This window comes from Callionymus lyra, chromosome 9 (genome assembly GCF_982586985.1).
Source record: "Callionymus lyra chromosome 9, fCalLyr1.hap1.1, whole genome shotgun sequence".
NCBI classification, from domain to species: Eukaryota; Metazoa; Chordata; class Actinopteri; order Syngnathiformes; family Callionymidae; genus Callionymus; species Callionymus lyra.
In genome coordinates, this window is record NC_141826.1 from 1,745,434 (window position 1) to 1,767,348 (window position 21,915).

General features: G+C 38.2%; 2 protein-coding genes across 2 annotated transcripts; one reads left to right on the forward strand and one right to left on the reverse strand.

The window, feature by feature from the left end:
• Nucleotides 1-958: 958 nt before the first annotated feature.
• LOC148071420 (uncharacterized) lies at nt 959-2,796 on the reverse strand. The gene is made up of 2 exons (XM_087799273.1): nt 2,696-2,796; nt 959-2,470 (listed from the first exon to the last, which is right to left on the reverse strand). Exons 1-2 carry the CDS (start codon nt 2,699-2,701, stop codon nt 1,832-1,834), a joined length of 645 nt encoding a protein of 214 aa, XP_087655399.1. The 5' UTR covers nt 2,702-2,796; the 3' UTR covers nt 959-1,831.
• A 1,975-nt stretch (nt 2,797-4,771) lies between these two features.
• On the forward strand, nt 4,772-8,252 carry cysltr1 (cysteinyl leukotriene receptor 1). The gene is made up of 2 exons (XM_087799147.1): nt 4,772-4,846; nt 6,819-8,252. Exon 2 carries the CDS (start codon nt 6,824-6,826, stop codon nt 7,802-7,804), a length of 981 nt encoding a protein of 326 aa, XP_087655273.1. The 5' UTR covers nt 4,772-4,846; nt 6,819-6,823; the 3' UTR covers nt 7,805-8,252.
• The last annotated feature ends 13,663 nt before the right edge of the window (nt 8,253-21,915 follow it).

A 21,915-nucleotide genomic window follows, 5' to 3' on the forward strand; every position in this document is an offset into this window, starting at 1 on the left:
TACTGTTTAACCTGCAGGCATTTCTACATTGATGCTTCTAAGTCAAGTTAAATCTCTAGCTGAAAAAATGTACTCAATATTGATTGAAAAACAGTCAACACTAGGATCTTTATGTACCTTCTGAAGCTTTTCTAAATGAATCCCACTCATAATAGTAAGTAAGTAATTATTATTTGTAAAGCACCTCAATATGACACCACGGCCAGAGAACCATACACAATAACACAAACATAGCATATCAACCTTATCACATTCACAAGTAGAAAACTAAGATCACAGATAAGTCTGCCAAATCTAAAAAAAAAAGCAGATTTTTGAGAAAAAGTAAAAGGAGTGATACAAAAAGAATGGCTGTGTGGCTGTCCTGCAAGAAACCCTGCTTTTATTCATTGTTTTCATCTTGTGATAGCATTTGAACTACCTCTGACCTAAAGCCTCAAACAAAACATGAAATAAATCCAACATGAAGAATCAGAATATTCAAAGACAGATTTATTGAAAAACCTTTGGACATTCAAGGAGCGATTTGGCATTGGACGAGTAACACATATAACACATTAGATTCACAATGCAAAGGTAAGACAAAGTTTTAATGCAAATGTTTCCTAACAAACAGCTGTTAGCATTTCATGCAAACAATGATGGGGCTAACAATGTGAAATTGTTTCATGCTTTTACTGAGAAAGTTAGGTAGACATTTTATAAACATCCACTGCGTTTTCTGTGTCTTCTTCTTCTTCTATTACACTATGTTATTACGCTACTGTTATTATTATTACTATTAATAATAATAATAAAATTAATATTGCTGCTCATTATTGCAACCCAATTTCAGAACAGGTCTGTTTTTCTTCTCTTCATTTTGATTGACAATCTTTATTCAAATTGATTCATATTTAGGAACAAATATATAAAATAAAATAAAAAATGTATAAAAAAAACATGTTACTGTGTATATGTTAGTGTAAGTTCCATTGAAATGTAAAACGTTACCAGTCATATACTGTTACATTAAAACAGAAACAAAATGATCTTTTCACTTCTAACAATTGTACATCTGTGCCTCACCAGCAATGAAGCTCATTACACTGGTTTAACGGCACAGCAGGACACAGAAAAAACCTTTAAGATTTGTGGCTCCAAATATGAATCACCACTATTTATTAATGAATACATCATTCAATCAATACTTCCTTGTTTAAAATTTCAATTTTAATTAAAAAAACAGAAAACAATAACAAACATTAGTGATGATTCAACACAATTTAAAAATATTCAATCTGAAACTATTTATGTTACTTTTTGTGTGAGTTAAGCTAAATCTTTATTGTTTTTTATGTTTAACAACAATGTCAAGTAGACATTTCCCCTCATGTGTCCCTCTTTGGAAAAAGTTTATCTGCTTTAGCGGAAAAAAAATGTATTAAAGGTTTTCAAAGATCAGTGCAAAGCACAATAAGTACAACTCAACATTGTGCAGTCGAGGGCAGAGAAAGTGATGGTGACTAAGTTACAGATATATGGAAGATGATACTGGATACTGGATTGTACTACAGTATTTAATTCTCATAAATGATTGATGTTGTTAAGAATTATATGATGAGTGTATTTGTTAATGATAATTGTGGATGATGCATTGCCTTTATTTTCAGAGCCCAGTAGGTGGCGCTCTTAGTTTAGAATTTTGGTGAATTAGCTTATATAAATGACAATCATGACACCAGCCTATCACATATGGAGAATTTTTGCGTTAGCTAAAGTATAATTTAATCCATTGAATCCACAAAACAGAAATGAAACACAAGAAAATTTGACATGGTGAAATTGTGGGTCAGTAGAAGCTGCTTCGTCTCTTCTGAGGTTTGCTGTACAGGAGGACGTAGTGCAGATGTAAGTTCCCCAGCCACAACATCCGCCTCAGGCAGAAGGAAAAGAAAGGAAGGGAAGGACTTGGCGAGGAGCTGTTGGTCGTGAGCTCTGGATACTGGAGATGAATGTTTTGAAGTCCAAACTCCAGCAGGACAAGTATCCAGACCAGTCCACAGCTGAGCTGAGCCCAGTGAGAAGTCCTGAGACTGCGGGTCTGCTGAGGCCAGCGCAGCACCAGCGCCGCCTCCACTCCCAGCAGCCCCAGCAGGAGCAGAGAGGCCAAGTGGTGGGAATGGAGCAGCTGTTGATTGAGAAACATAAACTGAACCGACCCGCCTTTAGTCTTGTCCAACGTCATCCATGCTCCTAATCTCAGACCCCACTGCAGCAGCACCAGCACGTCAGAGAGAACCAGGTGACTCAGTAACACTGCTGAGGGTTTGACAGAGACCTGTGGGGAGCGTAGGCACCTGAGCCCCCACAGGCTGACCACACAGCTCACCAGCAGAGGGAGGGTGGACCCACAGGGGAGCAGCAACACCATAACCAGCTTAAAATGGTAGTAGAGTCGCAGGTTTTCGTGAGAGGCTCCTCGGTTTACCTGTGGGTGAGATGTGTATGGTCTTGAAGTGAAGGTAAAATCGAATGAAATATTTCAAATAGGATTTTCGCTTCTGGTCAGAGCAGTTTTTAACAGTAATTTGTTCATTGTAATTTGTTTGTTGTGTAATCATCTGATCGTTAGGGTGGTGAGTAACACAGAAAAATAATGTTTCGTCTCGTTCAAACATAATCAGTGTGTGTCAAAAGATGGAATGGATCTTACCTTCATACTGTATCTTTAGAAGTCAAACTAGAGATTTTCCACGACACTCTCTCCACAGAAGTGAGAGTGAGCTAGCGAGCCTTTCAAATGTATCGGCTGCTCCAACAGAGCTGACAAATATGTCACATCATGTCTGGTCTGGTTCAGAGTTTAGTCACCTGGATGAGAATCAGCCGCCCCGGGCACAAACTCACACCCTGTGACATCACAGCAGATCCGTCCTTCTGAGGAGTTTTCTCGACAAACTAAGTTAGACACTGTAGCCACTGAAGGTCTACTGAAAAGAAATAAGAAAAGCGCTGTGAAAGCATGCTAAGGTGCTTATTTTAAACGACTAAAAACAGCATTGAATCAAGACTCAAGAATGGAGTTGTCTTGTGACAAAAGTTCACAAACCTTACACACTTGTATGAGGGGTCTAACCTCTGCACCACCAGTGACTTTGACTCTGCTGCAGTAAAAGGAAGGAAACAACTAGAATAGCCAGATGAAATAGAAACTCCTGTCCATGCACGATCATCAATACAAACGTCTCGTAAGAAACAAAGCTTCCTGTTTGAAAGTGCACTGGCGTGATTAGCAACGATTATTTAGCTGAGTTGTGACTCACTTCTGTGGACACAAAGTGCTATTAAGGGTTCATGTTTAGCTTTGATGGTTTGAAACTAAATAAGTTAGCATGTAGCTTCCAGCCTTAAAAAAAGGGATCCATTTCAGACGGATATCGGATCTAAATGACCAAATTAGATAGGTCTTCCTTTGGAAATGAAACAAACAACATTTATCATATTACCCTTGAGTTATCTCAGGGTCAACATGACCCGAAGGCCTGACGGCAAATGTGTTTGTGGTATTCCTTGTGTTGTCACTGGGTCAAGGTGAAAGACCTCTGCCACATTTTATTTCTGGAAGGAGGTCGTTCACCTTGACCCAGAGAAAACAAAGGGGTTAAAAAATATAGTCACAGGAAATAAAGGTCAGTTCAGAGAGGATGAAAAAGGACAGTTATTGTGCTCAGAAATGTCATAGATTCAAGAATTTGAGAAATGTGACACAAGGAAGAAGGACAGAAATGTTTTGCGTAACCGTGTAAACATGCTCAACTTTAAAATACTCTGCCATGTAGTTATAATTATAAAATAAAATAATAACAGTTGGTCCTACTATTCCACCATTGCATGATGCTAACAACAAAAACAATGATTAAAGAAGAATAACAGCACATTTTGTCATGATTAGTGTAGTTATTAAAGGTGCAGGGCGAGTGAGCAGTTAAATGTCATACAAGTTCACAACACAAACCTCAAATATTTGCTCACAATCATGTCCAAGCAAGTTAAAAATTTTACGACGTTTTTTACCAACAGACAGATGTTTCAAATTAACATTTTGAGTGACATTCGCCATGAATACATGTAAGACCAAAGCAGGGCAGTCATCAAGACATTTTTTTAGATTAATATTGATCAAAAAAAATGTTCTTACTAATTTCACACATACCATTTATAAGTTAAAGCACTTAAAGGGGCACAGATCTCCCATTCTTACCTTAATTATCTCTTGATATATATATATATATATATATATATATATATATACTATATATATATATATTTTTAGCAGCTGAAATACTGTTATTTTTAATTGTTCAATTTACACTAGCTTGATGGTTGAATGTCTATCAAAATGAAAGAAGTCAAATCATAATAATACTGACAAACTGAACTTTGCCAATTTGAATGAGATCTTCACTATTTTATAACAGATTAATATCAATATGATTTTCTTTCCATGATGTACATGAATATGAGGAAAAACATTTTAAATTTTTCCTCACGACTATTGTCATGATATTTTCAAGCAATTCTAGTAGACACTTTTCTACTATTGTGAAATCAAAATCACAATTTCATCGTTGAGTGACGCTACATCACAAAGACAGTGTCTGTTGGAAAGTCAACAGCACATGATCTGATGAACTTTGTTTTAACGTAGTAGAATACACCTAGAAAAAAAAACCTGCAGAACCTGCTTTGTCTGGCCGATGACTGGTTGGGATACACAGATGTCATCAAACACAGCAGTAAAAACAGCAGTGCTGCCACCGTCGCATCAATCACAGGAGAATTTGAACTGGACATCAACCTGCAGGTGAGTTTGTGAAATATTTACCTGAAATAGCTTATTGCAGTAACAAATGTTGTATGATGTAATTTATTGTAAAAAAAAAAAAAGTTGTGTGTACCACACATGGTAAAACGCCTTTTACTTTATAAAACCTTTAATCGCAGCAGATCTAATTCCCTGTAGCATTTACAGAATTATGTAAAAAAGTTACATTTTTCTTAAAGCTGGAAAATGTCTATTATTTTAAGGATATGACAAACATTTGTATTATTATAATTTATATATTTTAAGAATTTGTCTTCTAGTAAGTTAAAACAAAAGAAGCCTCTCAGCACTTAATATCTAAACACTGCTTCTGACTCACTGCTGTAAGTAAGTTAGTAAGTAAGTAATGGTTATAGATGGTCATATGACACTCACAGACTCTGGTCTCGCAGACAGAAGTTCAACATTGCTTTTATTATTGCTATGGAGTTATTCTGGGTCATAATTTTTCAACTTTAAATGATCACAGAAAACATAAAATAAATAAGTAGGTTATCTATGTCTGCTTACAGTTTGAGTCAGGTTCTTATAGAGGTCGTTAGCCTTGACCTAGAGTCAAAACAAGTGATGCCTTGAACACATTTCCTGGCAATTGGGTCACCTTGACCCAGAGATAACACAAGGGTTATAAAAAACGATATTTCAAAAAATATGATGGATTAAATTGAACCATTGAGTATTCTAATGGCACTGATCTACTTCCATAAACGGAGACTGACATTGCCATCCACAATCCTAAGGTTAGGGGAAATCGAATATAAATAGACCTTATAAATGTTTATCTCTTGCTCTTCGAGATTTTAGATGGGGGAGAACTTAATGATAAAAACACAACTTAATAAAGTATTAACTTCAAAACATCATCATGATGAGAGAGTTACTACATCTGTGAGAGGAAGACCTCAACATTTGAAACATGTGATGAGTCAGGAGAGTTGGGTTTTCACATTAGTTGCCCTTTAAATTTACACAAAAAATGAATTAGACACAAGAAATATATTTATAAAATAAACGTTATATGTACAAAAAACATCTTTCGTGTATATATTTGTTTTTGTGTAGGTGTCATTGCATAAGGGATGACGATAAGTTCCATTACCAAATGTTGTATGAGTGGTTAAATAAGATGACTCAGAGGAGTCATAGCCTCACCATCCATGAACCTCAACGCACTTCTCTGATGTTCTAAAGTTATAAATGATTAAAATATGCAAACTTAAGTTTAACTTTATGAGAATGGTTAGCATGTGGACTTTTCCTTCATATTTTTAAACAATATTTATTGACGGAAAGACATTTAATGTGATATTTAAGTCCATTAAAGATGTTTATAGATAGTTATTTAGTCCTTGCCGTCATACAGGTCTATTATTGCGCGGAGGTCGACATCTATTGGAGAAATGTGGCTATTGCAGACAAATGTCTACCCGAGGGTTTTGGTTTGTTTTTGTTACCGAGTGCTCTGAGATCAGTTTTATTTAAAAGTTTTCTTGGCTACTGATTTTACATTTATTACGTAATTTTGAGAGTGATAGCGCTATCTAGTTGTTTAAAGCAGTTTGATCAGTCTGCCTCTAGGGGGCACTGGATCCATTAGATACTAACCTTCGTGACATTATAGTTCCACGTGCGTGTTTTGTTTGTAAACAATATAAAACCAAATTTGTATTTTTTAAAACCTTAAATCATCTTATTATCTGGTAAGTTTATCTTGTGTGTAGCCTGAGGTGTGTCAAGGGTTAACATAAATAGATATACACAACCTTATTGATCCCTCTGGAGGTCTCCTTCGGGAAATTGTTAATGTTCCAATAATCTCCATTCTGGGCAGACAATCAGAAATTATTTGTTTGTTTTGTTTTGAGGATTTTTCAGTTAAAAAACACCTATCTTGCCGTCTACTTTCATCTTAACACTTCACACTTCATGTTTATATTTTCTCTTTCAACAGCACAAATGGATCGAGTCAACCTGACTGACCATCTCGAGGGTAACTCCACCGACTGCACGTCCATCGACGACTTCAGAAACCAAGTTTACTCTACGTCTTACTCCATCATCACTGTGCTGGGTCTGTTGGGGAACGGCCTGGCTCTGATCGTGCTGCTCAGGACCAACCGGCAGAACTCTCCCTTCCAGATCTACATGCTGAACCTGGCGCTGTCGGACCTGCTGTGCGTCTGCACGCTCCCCATGAGGGTGCTCTACTATGTCAACAAGGGCCACTGGACTCTGGGAGACTTCCTGTGTCGGGTCAGCTCGTACACGCTCTACGTCAACCTCTACTGCAGCATCTTCTTTATGGCGGCCATGTCTGTCACACGCTTCCTGGCGATCTGCTTCCCAGTTCAGAACCTTCGCATGATGACCCGCATGCGTGCTCACCAGATCTGCCTGGCGATATGGGTCGTCATCTGTCTGCTCTCCTCCCCTTTCCTCATATCCGGGCAGCATCTCGACCCCGTCACCAACAAAACCAAGTGCTTCGAGCCACCGCGAGGCCAGCACCTGGAGAAGATCATGACCCTGAACTACGTCTCTCTGCTGGTCGGCTTCATCCTGCCGTTTCTCGTCATCCTGATTTGCTACTCCGGCATCATCTACACGCTTCTAACACGGAAGGTCGCTGCGAGGTCAACGACAGACACCAGAGCGATCCGTATGATCGTCATCGTTCTGCTGACCTTCTTCATCAGCTTCATGCCGTACCACGTGCAGCGGAGTCTCCACCTGCACTTCCTGGATCGGACGGAAACATCTTGTTCAGAGCGGGTGGCCATGCAGAAATCGGTGGTGGTGACACTATCTCTGGCAGCTGCCAACTCGTGCTTCGACCCACTACTATACTTTCTCTCGGGCGGGGAGTTCCGGAACCGTCTCACCTCCGTGCTAAGGCCCGGCCAGAGAAGCAAAAACAGATCATGTTGCAGATTCTAAATCTTCCACCATCTTCTTGTGCACTTGCTGAATGATTGTTTGATATTCTCAACTTGGAAAATCAATTATATACCTATGTTCCTTCCCACATTGCGGACGTTTGAGTTTTATCTGCAGTTTACAAAATAAGATTGGAGAAACACACGTTTTATTAAGCCATACAGTACACATTTAAGTAATACATAAAATATGCCTCTTAGAAACCTCGAGAAAATTGACACGAATACAACTGTTTGCTCTGCAGCGACCACTTGACCAAATTATTAAAAAGACTCCTTCATCCAGACGTTATTAACAAAATATTTGCTTCAAATGTATTACCATCTGTTCATAAGCATTGAAGTCTAAAAGACACAAGAATATTATCTTCCTAGAGATTTCCCATTTCATACAAGTGGAACTGAGTAAAAAATGTTGGATTGTTGTTTCCTGTATTTTTATGCGTGTTTTGTGGACTTTTGTTCTTGTGTTTTTGTATTTTCCCATTAACCATTTAACAAACAATAACCATAGTTATTAAAGTCATTACCACTTGTCTTTTCTATTTTTCATTCAGGTGTTTTTTTCTGCAGGTATTTGACCAGTATTTGATTTTCATTTTTTAAAATGTATTCTGTGGTTTAACTGTGAATGTGGGATATTGATTTTGAAATCTAGTTCAAATATGATCTACACAAAAATAACATTTCTACCATAGACAGAAATTCCTATTAATGAATAATTTGTAAAATCCACATTTGTATGTATTAATTCTCATTACATAAATATATATATATATATATATATATATACATTAATATATATATATATATATTTAAATAAAGATTGAGTAAACCTATGACCACTAGAGGAAGCATAAGAACTATAAAATGTAACATGATATGACACAAATAGTTGAATGTGTGGCTCTTGAGGTAAGCTTGTCTCGGAATGCTCATATTTTTCTGTCTGGAAAAAGGTAGTGACAATGAGGCTCCTCCCTTCTCTCGCCTCAATTAGCTAGGATGGTCGCCCTCTGTATTACCGCTTCATAAGCAGATAACATCAGGCACATGATCTTCTCGATCAGCACAAAAGGACGTCTGTTCAGGTGAGAGCCTGATGAGACTTCCAGTGGATCTCAGCGCCTTCTTCCTATCACTCCTCATGCCTGCTAGTCTTCTTTCTGGCTGCTTATTAAAGAATGTATTAATATAAGGAAATCAGGACTAATTCGAACCATGTGGATCCACATAATTGTGCTGCTCTCACTGTTGATGGTCACGTTGTAAAAATGTGCTTGCATCACTCTCATGAGCAAGCCTCCTCAAAGAGTCGTGTCATCGATTTAACGCGAATATTCTATTTTTACGAGGCAGCACAGTTTACATATCTATCATAATTGACCTTCTCACCTTTGAGTAAGGGGCCGATTGAGCGCCACACAAGTGAGATGGCTGCCTCTGATTAGCTATTTTTGTTTGTCTAAAAATTTGACAAGGATTCAACATCTGAGGCTGAATGTTTGTGAGACTAAAGAAAGAAAAATACAATAATTCATGACCTTCAAACACAACACAAACACTTATGCACCAACCTCATCTACATTTTAGAATAGATCTGTTAGATTTGTTTTTTAATACAGACTAAGGCATCTTTTTAGGATGACTCAACTGGGTGGTCGAACTGGGTGGTGACCTACAAATACACTTATCAGACTACAGTATAGGGTCACCCAACCAATCAGGGAGTGCCATAGTTTTATCCTAGAAGAGGTTTATAGAGAGACGATAGTTTGGGCCTCTTTGATTCCAACTACGTGATAGATGGATGGATGGATGGATGGATCGATATTGAAGTCGAAAAAGATAGATGGATCGATTGACAATACCATCCCTCTTGGACCATCAGGAAGTCATATCATTTACATGGCAGAATTTTAACCATTAAGGCCAGTAAAAGTGCATGTTGATGTCCTGATCCAGATCAAGAAGGGAATGTTGGAGGAAACTGACTCGCTGTTAAAACCACTGATGGCAAATTCCAAAGACTATGAAGTAGAATTTTGCGTGGCAACTTAAACCATTTATTTTTCAAGACAGTTATGATCTTTTGCAGTGACTTGCAGTGCCATCTGGTGGTGGGGTTAGCACTCTTGATTGTGACTTCCTGCTGCTCAATCCATTGAACTGCAGGTATTTCATGGGTGATAAGCTTTAGATTTTGTTCCAACAAGAAGAAAAACAACTATAATACAGTTAATAAATTCACAAATATTACAATTATGATGTTTTATACTTTAGTCTTTCAATTCAAGTCAAATCTAAACTTTTGCAATCACAGTTGGAGGCATATCTAGATAGAACAGAACAGAACAGTCGCCAGTGAAAATAGTTGAGCTGCTGACAGAGGTTACAGGAACATGACATTAAAAACACATATTTCATCTGTAACTTTGACAACCGGCCAGTGTGATTTCATCATGCTCATAAATATTTCTCTCAATAATCTGTGAGTTAACACAGATAATTGGTGGTGAAATTACAATCCCTTCTGAAACAGTTCAAACACGATTTTGGCTGAAGCCGATTGTGTTTCGACAGACAGAAAAGTCTTTGTTGTTGTTACAGAAATGATGTAGAAGGTATTGTGTAATCACATGCTCATACCGTGTATGTGCCTGGGCGTGTGCGTATGTCACTACATATTGGGGTTCTGTTTACTTTCAATACATCTTGCATGCAGATGATATTTTCTTGGCCCAAGGTAAAGGTCGGCAGAATAGAGGACGAATGGCATCACTGAAGTCAACATTTCAATTCCAACCAGACTTTCAATTTCACATATTTTTCCTGATAAAACTATAATTAGTTTTATCTCTGCTGACGCACACAGAGATAAAAAGCCTTTAGTTCACACTAAACTGCTCCAAGCATGAAGCACATCATGACATTTTTATGTCTGCAGTTCTGTAAACAAGCAACTGTTTGATACCATGTTGTTAGTCAAGCTCACACAAGTCTGTTGTTACGGTGCGAGTGATGTCAAACCAAAATGAACAAGCATATTTCAGAAGAGAGAATAAAACTAGACATAACATGAGAGATAAAAATGGACGCACAAAAGTTCTAGTCAGAAACCTCCTCCTGATCTTCTTGTTCATTCAATATGAGCAAAGACATTTTTCGTGTACAAGCCTCTTCCAGAAATCCCTCATAAGATGGCATTTTTTTCCCAGACATACACAACTTCAATCTCTGATGTTATTAGAACTTTTGTTTGGATTTGTGACTGTCAATCTCACATGCCTCAATAGCTGCAGACAAACAATAACAAAAATAACAGTACTGAAATAGTATTTAAAATATATTGTATACAAGTGTCCAAAACAAGTTATTGTTTCATGGGTTTACCTAAAAAGAGTATTTCACAACAACACTTTGTGTAAAATAAAATCATGTAGGGTCTTTATTTCACCACACTGAAAGAGATGTCCCTATAGTAAGTGATTATATCATTTTTCTTTCCAGAGGTAGTCTTTTTAATCTTATTGTCAGGGCTCAAGGACTTAAAACAACAGATATTTTGGATCTTTAGGAGCCACTTACTGCGCTACTTGGACCCGAGTGACTCGTCTGTAGTTTATATAATGAACATAAACACAATAAACATACACAAAGGAATAAAATACAAATATCAGGTCTCCAAAAAATGGCTCGAGACATGAAGCCATGAGCCACCTTGTAACAGCCAGAAAGAAACATTGAATTGAAAATTCTTTTAGCAGATTGAAATTAAAAAGTGAACAGTTGGCTACACCAATAAGCCGGAATGTGTCCTGCTGTGTGCGGTTCCCTGATGACTCCTTAAAAGTAGTCTGCTCACGTAGTTGGAATTCTGACCTGGCTCCTGCCTGACTCCTTATGTTTGCTTCACTAACATTAGCTGACTGCTCTGCTCCTGTAACCCCCCAGTAACTGTTACAACCATCTTCCCTGAGCTGTTCCTGATCACTTCACATTCAATCTGCAGACTTGTAATTAAAGCAGCTGTTGCAAATGTGTTGTCATGGTCATGTAGCAGTTAAAAAAAAAATCTGTTTCTCCTTCATTTAGCACACAGCTAACTACTCAGCAGTCATCATCCCGCTGAGTCTCTCTTCAGTAGGGCCGGCCTGTCCACTTCACCTTTTTACTTTAGGTTTGGTTTGCTTGGACACACACCAGAGCAGGTACTGGTTGGACGTAAAGTGCAGGTGGAAACACAACACAAACATGGTAAAGTTGAGTTCAGTAGATTTGGGCTAAACAAAGTTAGAGAAAAGGGGTCATACATCCGCTGAGTCAGCTGCATTTAAAAGGAACATGAATATGTTTATCAGTTGAATGTGATGCAAACATGATGTTGCATTCAGGGACCATAGATGAACCAAAACAAAGAATAGTTCAAATCCAAAGAAGCAACTGGTCAGCAATTGTTACTCTTAAAAATCCCTAAACAAAACCATGGAAGTTGGAATAAAAGTGATGAACAAGTGTTCAAGAGAGTGTATGAGCCACTGTACAATCATAGACGTGGGCGGAGCCATATAGTGTCAAGTTGAACGAGCATTTAATTGTGTTTGATGATAGTAGGTATTTGAGTTCCTTGAACACATTTTTTTAATATTAGAAACAGGTTTCCTTTTATAAAAAAAACATTATAAAGTTTAGTATAGACTGAACAATAAGTGCCATGTTACAGATGCGTTCATATAAAATAAATATTAATTAAATTCAAAGAAAAAAAAACAATAATTTGGTAAAATATATAGTTGTTCTGCATGAGCCTTTAGAGAAGCTAAAGCTGAGGTTATATTTGAGTGCCAGGACACAGACTGATGAGTACAAGAGAGGTCCAATTACGATTTAAGAGACACTTAAATCAACATCTAAGTTCACCTTTAAAGACATACTTGTTTAACAGTCCTTTAGTCATTTTCACCTTCCCTTGCATTCCTAGCGCGTCTGTTTCTAATGCTTAACAAGCCGTTTTTCCAGTGAACGCCTTCAACTGCAGGGTCAAGGTCTTAACAACAGGTGAGAGGTCAGGGGAGGACAGTCTTTACCACTAGCCCACCAGTCATGTTAGCTTTGCTGCATTCCCCAAAACTGTTGGAATATGATATATTTTAGTCGTTTGATTTTATTGACGTTTTAGAATGTTTTTGTCTTCTTTGCTTGTTGTGAACATAGGTGTGTGTGTGTCCCATAGAAGCCATTCAAAACATTAAAGTGATTGTTCATCCAAAATTCAAACTTCACTCATTTTCTACTCAACCTCATGTCAATTTGGGGATTCTTTTCTGATGAATCTGTTGCTTTTTGGAATTATGTGCAGAAATAAGTCAATTTGACGGTCACAAATCATGCTCACTTGTCTTTGTCAAAAAAGACACACTTTAAAATCCAAATACCTCTCTATGTCTAATATTTACCTTCATGTTTTCTGTCTGTGTAGCATGTTAGCCTTTTAACTACTGCTACAAACAAGCTTAAAATATATACTTTAGTTTTTTCCGAACAATTGCAAGATGGACATTACAGATAAGCAGTATGGAGGTATTTGGATGTTTTTAAGGACAAAGAAAAATGAGCATGCTGGGCGACTTATGTTTTTCCCTAAATCAACATGATGTGAACATTCTTTTAGAGGTCAACTATTGTGAAAACCCAACTCTCCTGACTCCCTCACATGTTTCAAATGTCGAAGTCTTCCTCTCCAAGATGCAGTAACTCCCTCATCATGACCATGTTTTGAACTTATTACTTTATAAAGTGCTCTGAAATCTCAGCAAACAAGAGGTTTTGAGAGCACAGGTCATTATGATGTAATAATAGGCTTCCATCCTCCTCCAGCCAGCTCTAATCAGGCCTTGCTTTGTTTATATAACCAGTCACTTGGAGGTGGAGACTTCTGAGATCGATGTCGGTGCATGACACACCTCTAGGCTTGACTAATCCGAGCAGAGTGAGTGGGGTTATGGTACAACTAATTGTATCATTCCTAAGCTTTGCAACGATCTTCCTCTCTCTTTGCGCTTGATGAATCTACTGACTCCTTCAAGAAACATCTTAAGACTTTCTTATTTGTTCAGGCTTTTCCCTGATTCTCTGAGACTCCTGTGTTTTTCTCGGTGTTATCTTGGTCTTTTTAGTATATATTTTTTGAGTATTTTTTTTTATTGCTTAAGCGCTTTGTGACCCTGGTCTAGAAAGGCGCTATATAAATATAAATTACTTACTTAATTACAACAGTTTTATTTTTTAGTGGGTGGGCCTTCAAACACTATTAGCTTATTTCAGGTAGCCCATTTTCCAATGTTTAGTTATTCCTCAAATGAATGCCTCTAATGATGGGTTTTTCCTAAATATATGAATAATAACACTGACCAAAAAAGAAGCCAAGAGAGCAAAAGTCTTCTACTGTAGACTGATATAATATTTCAAAACATTTCCTTCCCAAAACACTGCATTTAATTATCACATTAGTAAAATAACTCTTAATTGGAGCAGAACGTCCAAACTCATAGGGCCTCAGATAATTTGGGCAGCTTCTTCATTTGTTTGGATAAGATGTTCAATTGGGCCCTTTTTTATTTATTTTTTAACTTGTAATTTGGTTGTGTAGCCTTCCTGATCTAATACTTACTTCTTATCTCTCTTCAACAAACACACAATTGAGGACAATGAACATCAGTCTGTTTCTAAGAAGTTCATTTTAATTGTAATATTTCTTCTTAGTAATGCACAAGACTTTATACGAGTGGTATCAGTCAGGAGATAACTGTACTCCAAATGTTTGTTTTCATCACTGAGGCAGTTATATAAGCAGAGGTCATGAGATCATCCAGTCGTCAAGATTGATAAGAAATTGGATTCATATCAAGTTTGGAGTATCCTGCTCCTGAAAGCATTCAGAGTTTAATGAATAAATCTAAAATTGTCCTGTAGAAAGTGAGAGGTTGTCTTTTTGTGCTGTGCAAGAGGTGTCCTTGCCTTTCACCCCAGACAGCTGGGAAGTAGATGGAACTAGTTAATTTATTTGTGCTTTTCCCTGCATCTTTTTTAGATTTAAAAACAGTTAAAACTGGTTACATGAATTCTGATTGAGTAGAGAGACATTGTTGTAAATGAACTGAGCCACACATGGACACTTACCTGAACATCTTTAAATTTAGACTTAGAGGACATTTTCACTAAACATGTTCGAACTACTGTGAGGCAAATAAACAAGTGAGTAAAATAAGTAAAAATGGGAAACACACAAACAATTAAATGAAAAATCTATAATGAATTCATCCATAGTAATTATCCAGAAGTGATTGCTACGCATACAAGATACAGATTATTTAAATAAATTATTATTTCTATATGGCATTAAAGTGTCAATAAGGGGCAGAAATAATAATAACTTTTATTCCCTCTGCTCCTTTTCAATCGCAATACATATAATCAGCTCTAAATTGATTAAATTCAGATTAAAAATGTTGGTTTTTCAGATTCAATTTGGTTTATAACAACTGAAAATGTTTGATAGAGGTAGAAAATTCAACAATAGTATGATGTATATATAAAGAAGTGTACAACTGTTTAAAGCTTATTGTAGCTGAACAAGTCTGATAGCTAGGGCACATGGCGGTGCAGGGATTTGTGTGACTGCCTCACAACAAGAATGTTGCATGTTCGCTTCAGAAAGAGAGGAGAACCACTCGGAGTGTGGAGTGTGTATTTTCTTACTGTCTTTGTGAGGTTTTACTCCATTTTGAACCCCATTTTCTTCTTTTAAATTAATAAAATCTTAATTTGGGAACGTGTTGGAGCTCTATTCCTTGGTTCCTTCTTCCTTTTGTCTTTGCAGCAGTCACAGCAGTCACGGTATGTAATGTGGCGTCAGAGTAATTTTAGTAACACGCCTCTGGGTCAGAGGATACTTGACCTTGAAGTTCCAGTCATGAAGTATTAAATTAGCTAATTGATTATTCTAATCTACACATAGGCTTTGATGTGTTTTGAGTGTGACTGGACTTCAACAGGTCAGCAGGTTGTCGCCCCAACCTTTGACCTATTTTCTGGGTTAGCTAACATCGACTGGTGGCCCTGTAGTGAAAACAAACTCAACTCATAAATTCTCAGTGCCAACCATTTCCACTAGGGCTTAAGCTTCAAATTCAGGCCTTTCAGTTTTCAGACCTGAAACTTAGATGACTTTACAAAGTACTTCTGGGAAAATGTATCCTAATAAAAGTGTTTTGTGACCATTATTCAAAAAACTAAACAAAACAAAAAACGTACACTTTTGCCACTCAAGGTTTCCACAGTTCCTTTCTCAATGCTCATGATTGAATCATGTACCAGCCATTCACTTTGTATACTCCAGTATGCACACGAGAAAAGTTGAGCTAAACAGCACAATAGGAGTATCAAGAATAAGAGTATCAATGAAAGCCTGTTGTCAACGTGACATCTAATGAGGTAGTCAGAAAATTCCTTGCAGCTGAATTGCTTTTTGTACTACAAGTTAACTGGGTCGGACCATAGTAGTAGTAGACAATCTAAACCTATACGGTTTAAATGTGCAGAACTAGATACAATCTTTAAATATCTTATTCTTTGGCCCTGCAAAGTGTGGACAATGTAAGATGCAATGTGAAGGAGCTTCTAAGAAAGGAGGTGCTAATGCTCTGCTTCATAGCAATGAGAATATTACGTACCACACAGTGATGCAGCTTGACAGGTCGTTCCACAATTCCTCTGAATTTCTTGGTTCCACATAATGAACAAGCATTTTTATGTCAGTCCAGAAGTTTTCTATGGTATTAAGGTCTCGGGATTGTGCTGGCGACTCCATTACTTGTCCGGAACTATAATGTTGCTCCCTTGCTGGTCGTCTTGTTGAATCACCAATTTCCTCTTTAGCTATGGCAACATGAGTTCTTCCAGCATTCTGGGGCTCCGGAATCCCTGGTATGCGATAAATAGGACCAACATCTTACTTTACCATCTTCACTGTCTACTGTGAGTTCAGAGTTCGCAAGATGTCTGACAAACTGTCTGTGGCTCTTGGACAAAAAACAAAAACAATTTTACTCCCACCAGTCCACAAAATATTAGCTAAGCTAGCTTAGCTTCACATAGACGTTGTCTGATTGTTACAGTACTCACAATCTTAGACCTTTTTTGATCCTCCTGGAGCTGATCATTTGCTGAGCTTTTGCCGTTTTGGCTGTTCTGCGATCCATTCAAAAAGTCGTTTTTGTATTCTTCCTCACCTTACTGGTTTTGGCGTTTGATATAATTTTAGCTGCTCAGACTAATTTTTCTGCACTTCTGTATAGTTTTTCCCATCTGTTATTCATTTTTAATCAAAGAACGCTCTTCTTCTTGAAAAACCATGTAAATATGTTTTCCAAGGACGAATACACAGTCATACACATATGCAACGTCAGTTGCCTTGATCTTTAAATAGGGGCCACCTGTTAACCACTATTATTTCTTCACATAAACAATTGAACTCAGCACTGATATTTTTTTGGAACATGCCTCTTTCAGTTAATCATTTAGTTTCACAGAATCAGCAGCATGCATGTCATGCCTTTTAGGTCTGTTGGTTTTCTTTGCCTTTATAAAACCTAGACACTTTCTTAGAATGTAGAAGTTGAAATTCTAACAAAAGCCGTTGGCTTACTAATGCTGTGGGACTGCTATTCAACAGAATTCAACTGCAGTTCTTTAAGCTATACTTGAAGAACTGGTGGGGCATCTTGCACATTAAGAACAAGTCAGCAAATATTAGAAAAGTTGGTACGAGTGTTTTAAAGACCCCAAATGTGTGCTCAAATGTTTGTGTCTGCATCCGCGAGTGCCCTGTATGCTAGGAAGTGGGAAATGTTTTTCATGTTAAACCAGTATCTATTATTTGTTTTTTGTTTTTGTTTTTTTGCTTCAGGTCAGCCATTTTTACTTCAGCCATTTCCATGTGACGTCTTTGTGCCCCACACAACAGGCTGGTTAACCCTGTGAGTGTTGCACCTACCGTTGCTGTGCCAAATGACTACCCGTTCCAGTTGGCTGGCTTGCTGGTGCTTTAGATCTTCTGTTGCCAAAATAACATTGACCTTTAATAGGAAAACTGGGATTTGGATGACAAGGAAATTAATTTGTTAATATAGCTTATGCAGATGCAGATGCAGATGCAGATGTTGACTTTAATGATGCTCTGAAAGACCAAATGAGTCCGTTTGTAAACATTTTCATTATAATTTACAAAAATAAGTATGTTTTAAACTTTTGATTACACAACATTTTTTTGAAGTCACTCATGTGTAATGGATTCATCATAATTATTCCTCTGTTAAGGTTTTGAGAGGGGACAGCAGTACTAGAGTTTTGTCAGCAAGTGTTGAAAAAAGATTCCTTCAATCGCATGAGTCCAGCCTGACAAGTCATTACAGTTTATGTGGCCTGTCAGAGGGTTTTCTTGAAGTGGATGAATGATACATTTAGGACCTATAAACATTATTAAGTGTTGAAGGTAAGATGACTACAATGCATGAGAGGCCCTCTAGCAGAGCTTCTCTCGTTGTGTATCTATTGTCGACCTGCAAGTCGTATCTCATTCATCTGATATTCAGACTGAGGAAAAATTAGCTGCTGCCCCAATACCATGAAAAATCTCTTAACTTAAGAAAATGTTGTCAAAACATGATCTGGAGCTTGTAATCCATGCGTCTGGACTACTGCAACAGTTTGTTTTCATGCTTTAACAAGAAGGAGCTGTCTCGCCTGCAGTTGATTCAGAACTCTGCAGCGAGAATTCTGACGCGCTCGAAGAACTTACATTTCTCCGATCCTTAAAACTCTTCACTGGCTTCCAGTTCCTTTCAGGATTAACTTTAAAATTCTGGTTCTTACTTTCAGAGCTATTCATGGTCAGGCTCCTCCTTACATCACTGATCTGATCGAGCCTTACACCCCAGCTCGGGCTCTGAGGTCTGTGGATCAGAATCTACTGATGGTTCCTCGCTCATGCTTCAGGACCAGAGGAGAGAAATCCTTCCAGGCTGTTGCTCCAAAGCTTTGGAACGATCTTCCTCTCTCTCTGCGTTTGATGGATCTACTGACTCTTTCAAGAAACATCTTAAGATGTTTTTATTTGTTCCGGCTTTTCCTTGATTTTCTGGAACTCCTGTTGTGTTATCAGTTTAACTTGCCCTTTAATTCATATACTTTATTGAATATTGTTTTGATTGTTTAAGCGCTTTGTGACCCTGGTCTGGAAAGGCGCTATATAAATAAAAATTACTTACTTACTTACTTACATAGGGTAAGGAACCAGTTGTGGTGTTGAGAAGGTAGGCCTTAACAAGGTAGAAGTGGAGGACCAGGACACGGTAGTGTAGATCTGCTCAACTGGAACTCCATTCAGGAGGGTCGCAGAAGCAGGTTGGAGGAACAAACCATTGCAACAAACCATAAATCATGGAAACAGCTGACCTGACCATAAAAAAAAGCGCTGAGTAAACAGCGCCTCCCCACATCTACTGGTACCAAGCAAACAAAGGTTTGTCTGTGCGTCTCAACTCCTTCACTTACCGAGGAAATGTAGAGAGTCCTCTCACTCACTGGACAGATATCTCAATGACAGGAGATAAACATCTGCCCAGGACCAGATCCTCTGTGCTAACCTGAAACACAGGATGATCTCGCACCCCTTGGCGGATCACACATGCCAGGGCAAGGAAGCTGTCTGACGTAAATAAGACGCTGTACTTTCACATTTCAGGGGATAAAGAGCAGAATTTGGTATGTAGCCAGCATCTTGTGATGCTTCACAAAAACAGGTCAAGCTTCAATCAGCAGTTCCTAAAGGAGACTTGCAAAACTGTGATGGAAGAAAGGCTGTCCAATTGTTTCTCACAACGGGTCTAGCTTCAGCTGAGTGTTCTCTTTGAAGCCTCTTCATGTGCAGTAGACCAAAGCAACTACAATTTAGGTGTGGACATTAACCCTATGAGGGACACGTCTCTGACTGTCAATCTTGCAGTAACTGTGAGGACACTTCGAGTAAGGGCTGGAAGTGGCCTCCGGGAGGTGAGTACATCCTGACACAGTCTCCAAGAGCACCCCAATAGAGTGACTGCTGACATGGAAAAGTGTGCTATTTGCTTTTCACAATAAATGCCACCTGTGCAAAATGATTCAAAACACTGTGTTTTATCAATGGCTTCATCATCTGACTTGAAGAGAATTTAACCAGATGGCTAAGAATGCCAATTCTCATTAGAATCACCCGTAGAGGCTCCAAAGCCCTCTCTGCAAACATGATGAAGGTCCTGGGAGTCCGACAAAAAAAAGAGTGTACTAAAACACCATGTTCTTCATAAAATTACTAGGAATACCCAAGGTGTCCTGAATCAGAGACAGTCAGTTGGATAAAATTCAGGTGAGACAGAAACGATTGACTATTTTGTTTGTCTAAGAATTTGGCCAAGTTGACACTGCACATATCCCCTGCATTAACAGCTGGATCTGGGGTGGACATTGGATGAGTTAAACAAACTTTGGAACACTCATGCGCTGATGGTATGACATCAAAGAGCTTAGTGCTGGTGTAACTACCATTTCTGTCAAGTCTACTTATTCAGTGTTGGCAATTCGTACGTGATGACGCCACACACTGAAAACATGAGCATCTTTTCATGTTTCAAATGATAAAATATTCCTCTCCAAGATGCATTAAGTCCCTCATCATGACAATGTATTGAGGTTATTTCTTTAAGTTCTGCCCCGTTTCGGCAAATGAGAGGTTATGTGAGCCTTCTTCTCCAGCCAGCTGTAATCATGTCCCACTTTGTTTATACACATACCATGTCCCATGGAGCTAAAAACTTCCAGGATTAATAACGTGTGGTGAAAAACTTTGATGTTTGACCAATCATAGCAGAGTGGATGTGCTTATGGTTAACAAGATTTAATCTCCAGAAAAACTAAGAATTTCCACTGGGCTGGGCTCAGGCACATTTCCTAAGACAGTTTTGTGTAAATAGAAACATACTGATCAGTACAATTGTGGTCCATCATCAACTTTAGTGACATTCTTCAAAGTATTTGATGTAATTGGGACCTGGGTTACCAATATTGTAAACCTCTACCTTGCTAAAGGGGTTTTTCCCAATGCATTTAAACATGCCATTGTGGAGCCTTTGCTCAAAAAGCCAGGCTTAGACCTGACTGACCTCAGCAATTTCAGGCCTATTTCTAAGCTTCCATTCTTGTCCAAGGTGGTGTCTGAGCAGCTGTCTTCGTTCCTGGATCAGAACGACATCCATGAGAAGTTTCAGTCTGGTGTTAGAGGGCTCCACACCATTTGTAGATCCTGGAATATATTAGATTGTCAGGGTGTTCTACTTCACCAGATAATGTTCAAATTTCAGATCTCACCCTATGGGCCCCACTGGTGGGAGACTCATCCAGACTCACCCAGCAGACATTCTTCGTAACCTATCAGTAACGCATAAACACCTAAAACAAAGACTCACAAAAGCAGGCCAGAGCCCACAATGTGCGGATCATTGACTGGAAGAAGGGGATGATAACCTCTGGACAGATCAATGGAAATTGATCGCACAAGACACAACAAAAAAAACAACACTCAAATAGAGCAAATATAGAGCACACAAGCTCACTTGCTCTCTTGTTGAAGTCAGTGCCAGTAGGAGCAAAATCTGACAGATAACATGTCATATTGTAACGGATCAAGAGGCTTGAAGGCTGAGCCTGTGACAGAGCCTATCACTCGCTAAATGTTCCACTAAGGCCTGGATGGGATTCCACTGCACAGGTGAACAAAAAAAGGAGGAAAAAAGGATACAAAGAAAAAGGTTTGTGTTTAAAAATAAAGTTTGGACTGAAGCCAGTAGTTCCTTCCACATCCAAGTGTCTTTAAAACTGAAGGCCCTGGCTCCATATCTACATTTAGAGATTTTTAGTATAACTAATAGATCTGGGTTCAAGGAGTGTAACATCCTAGAAAGCTGATATGTTTGGATTAGATCTGTTATGTACTGTAAGTTGATGCTAGACCATTTAAAG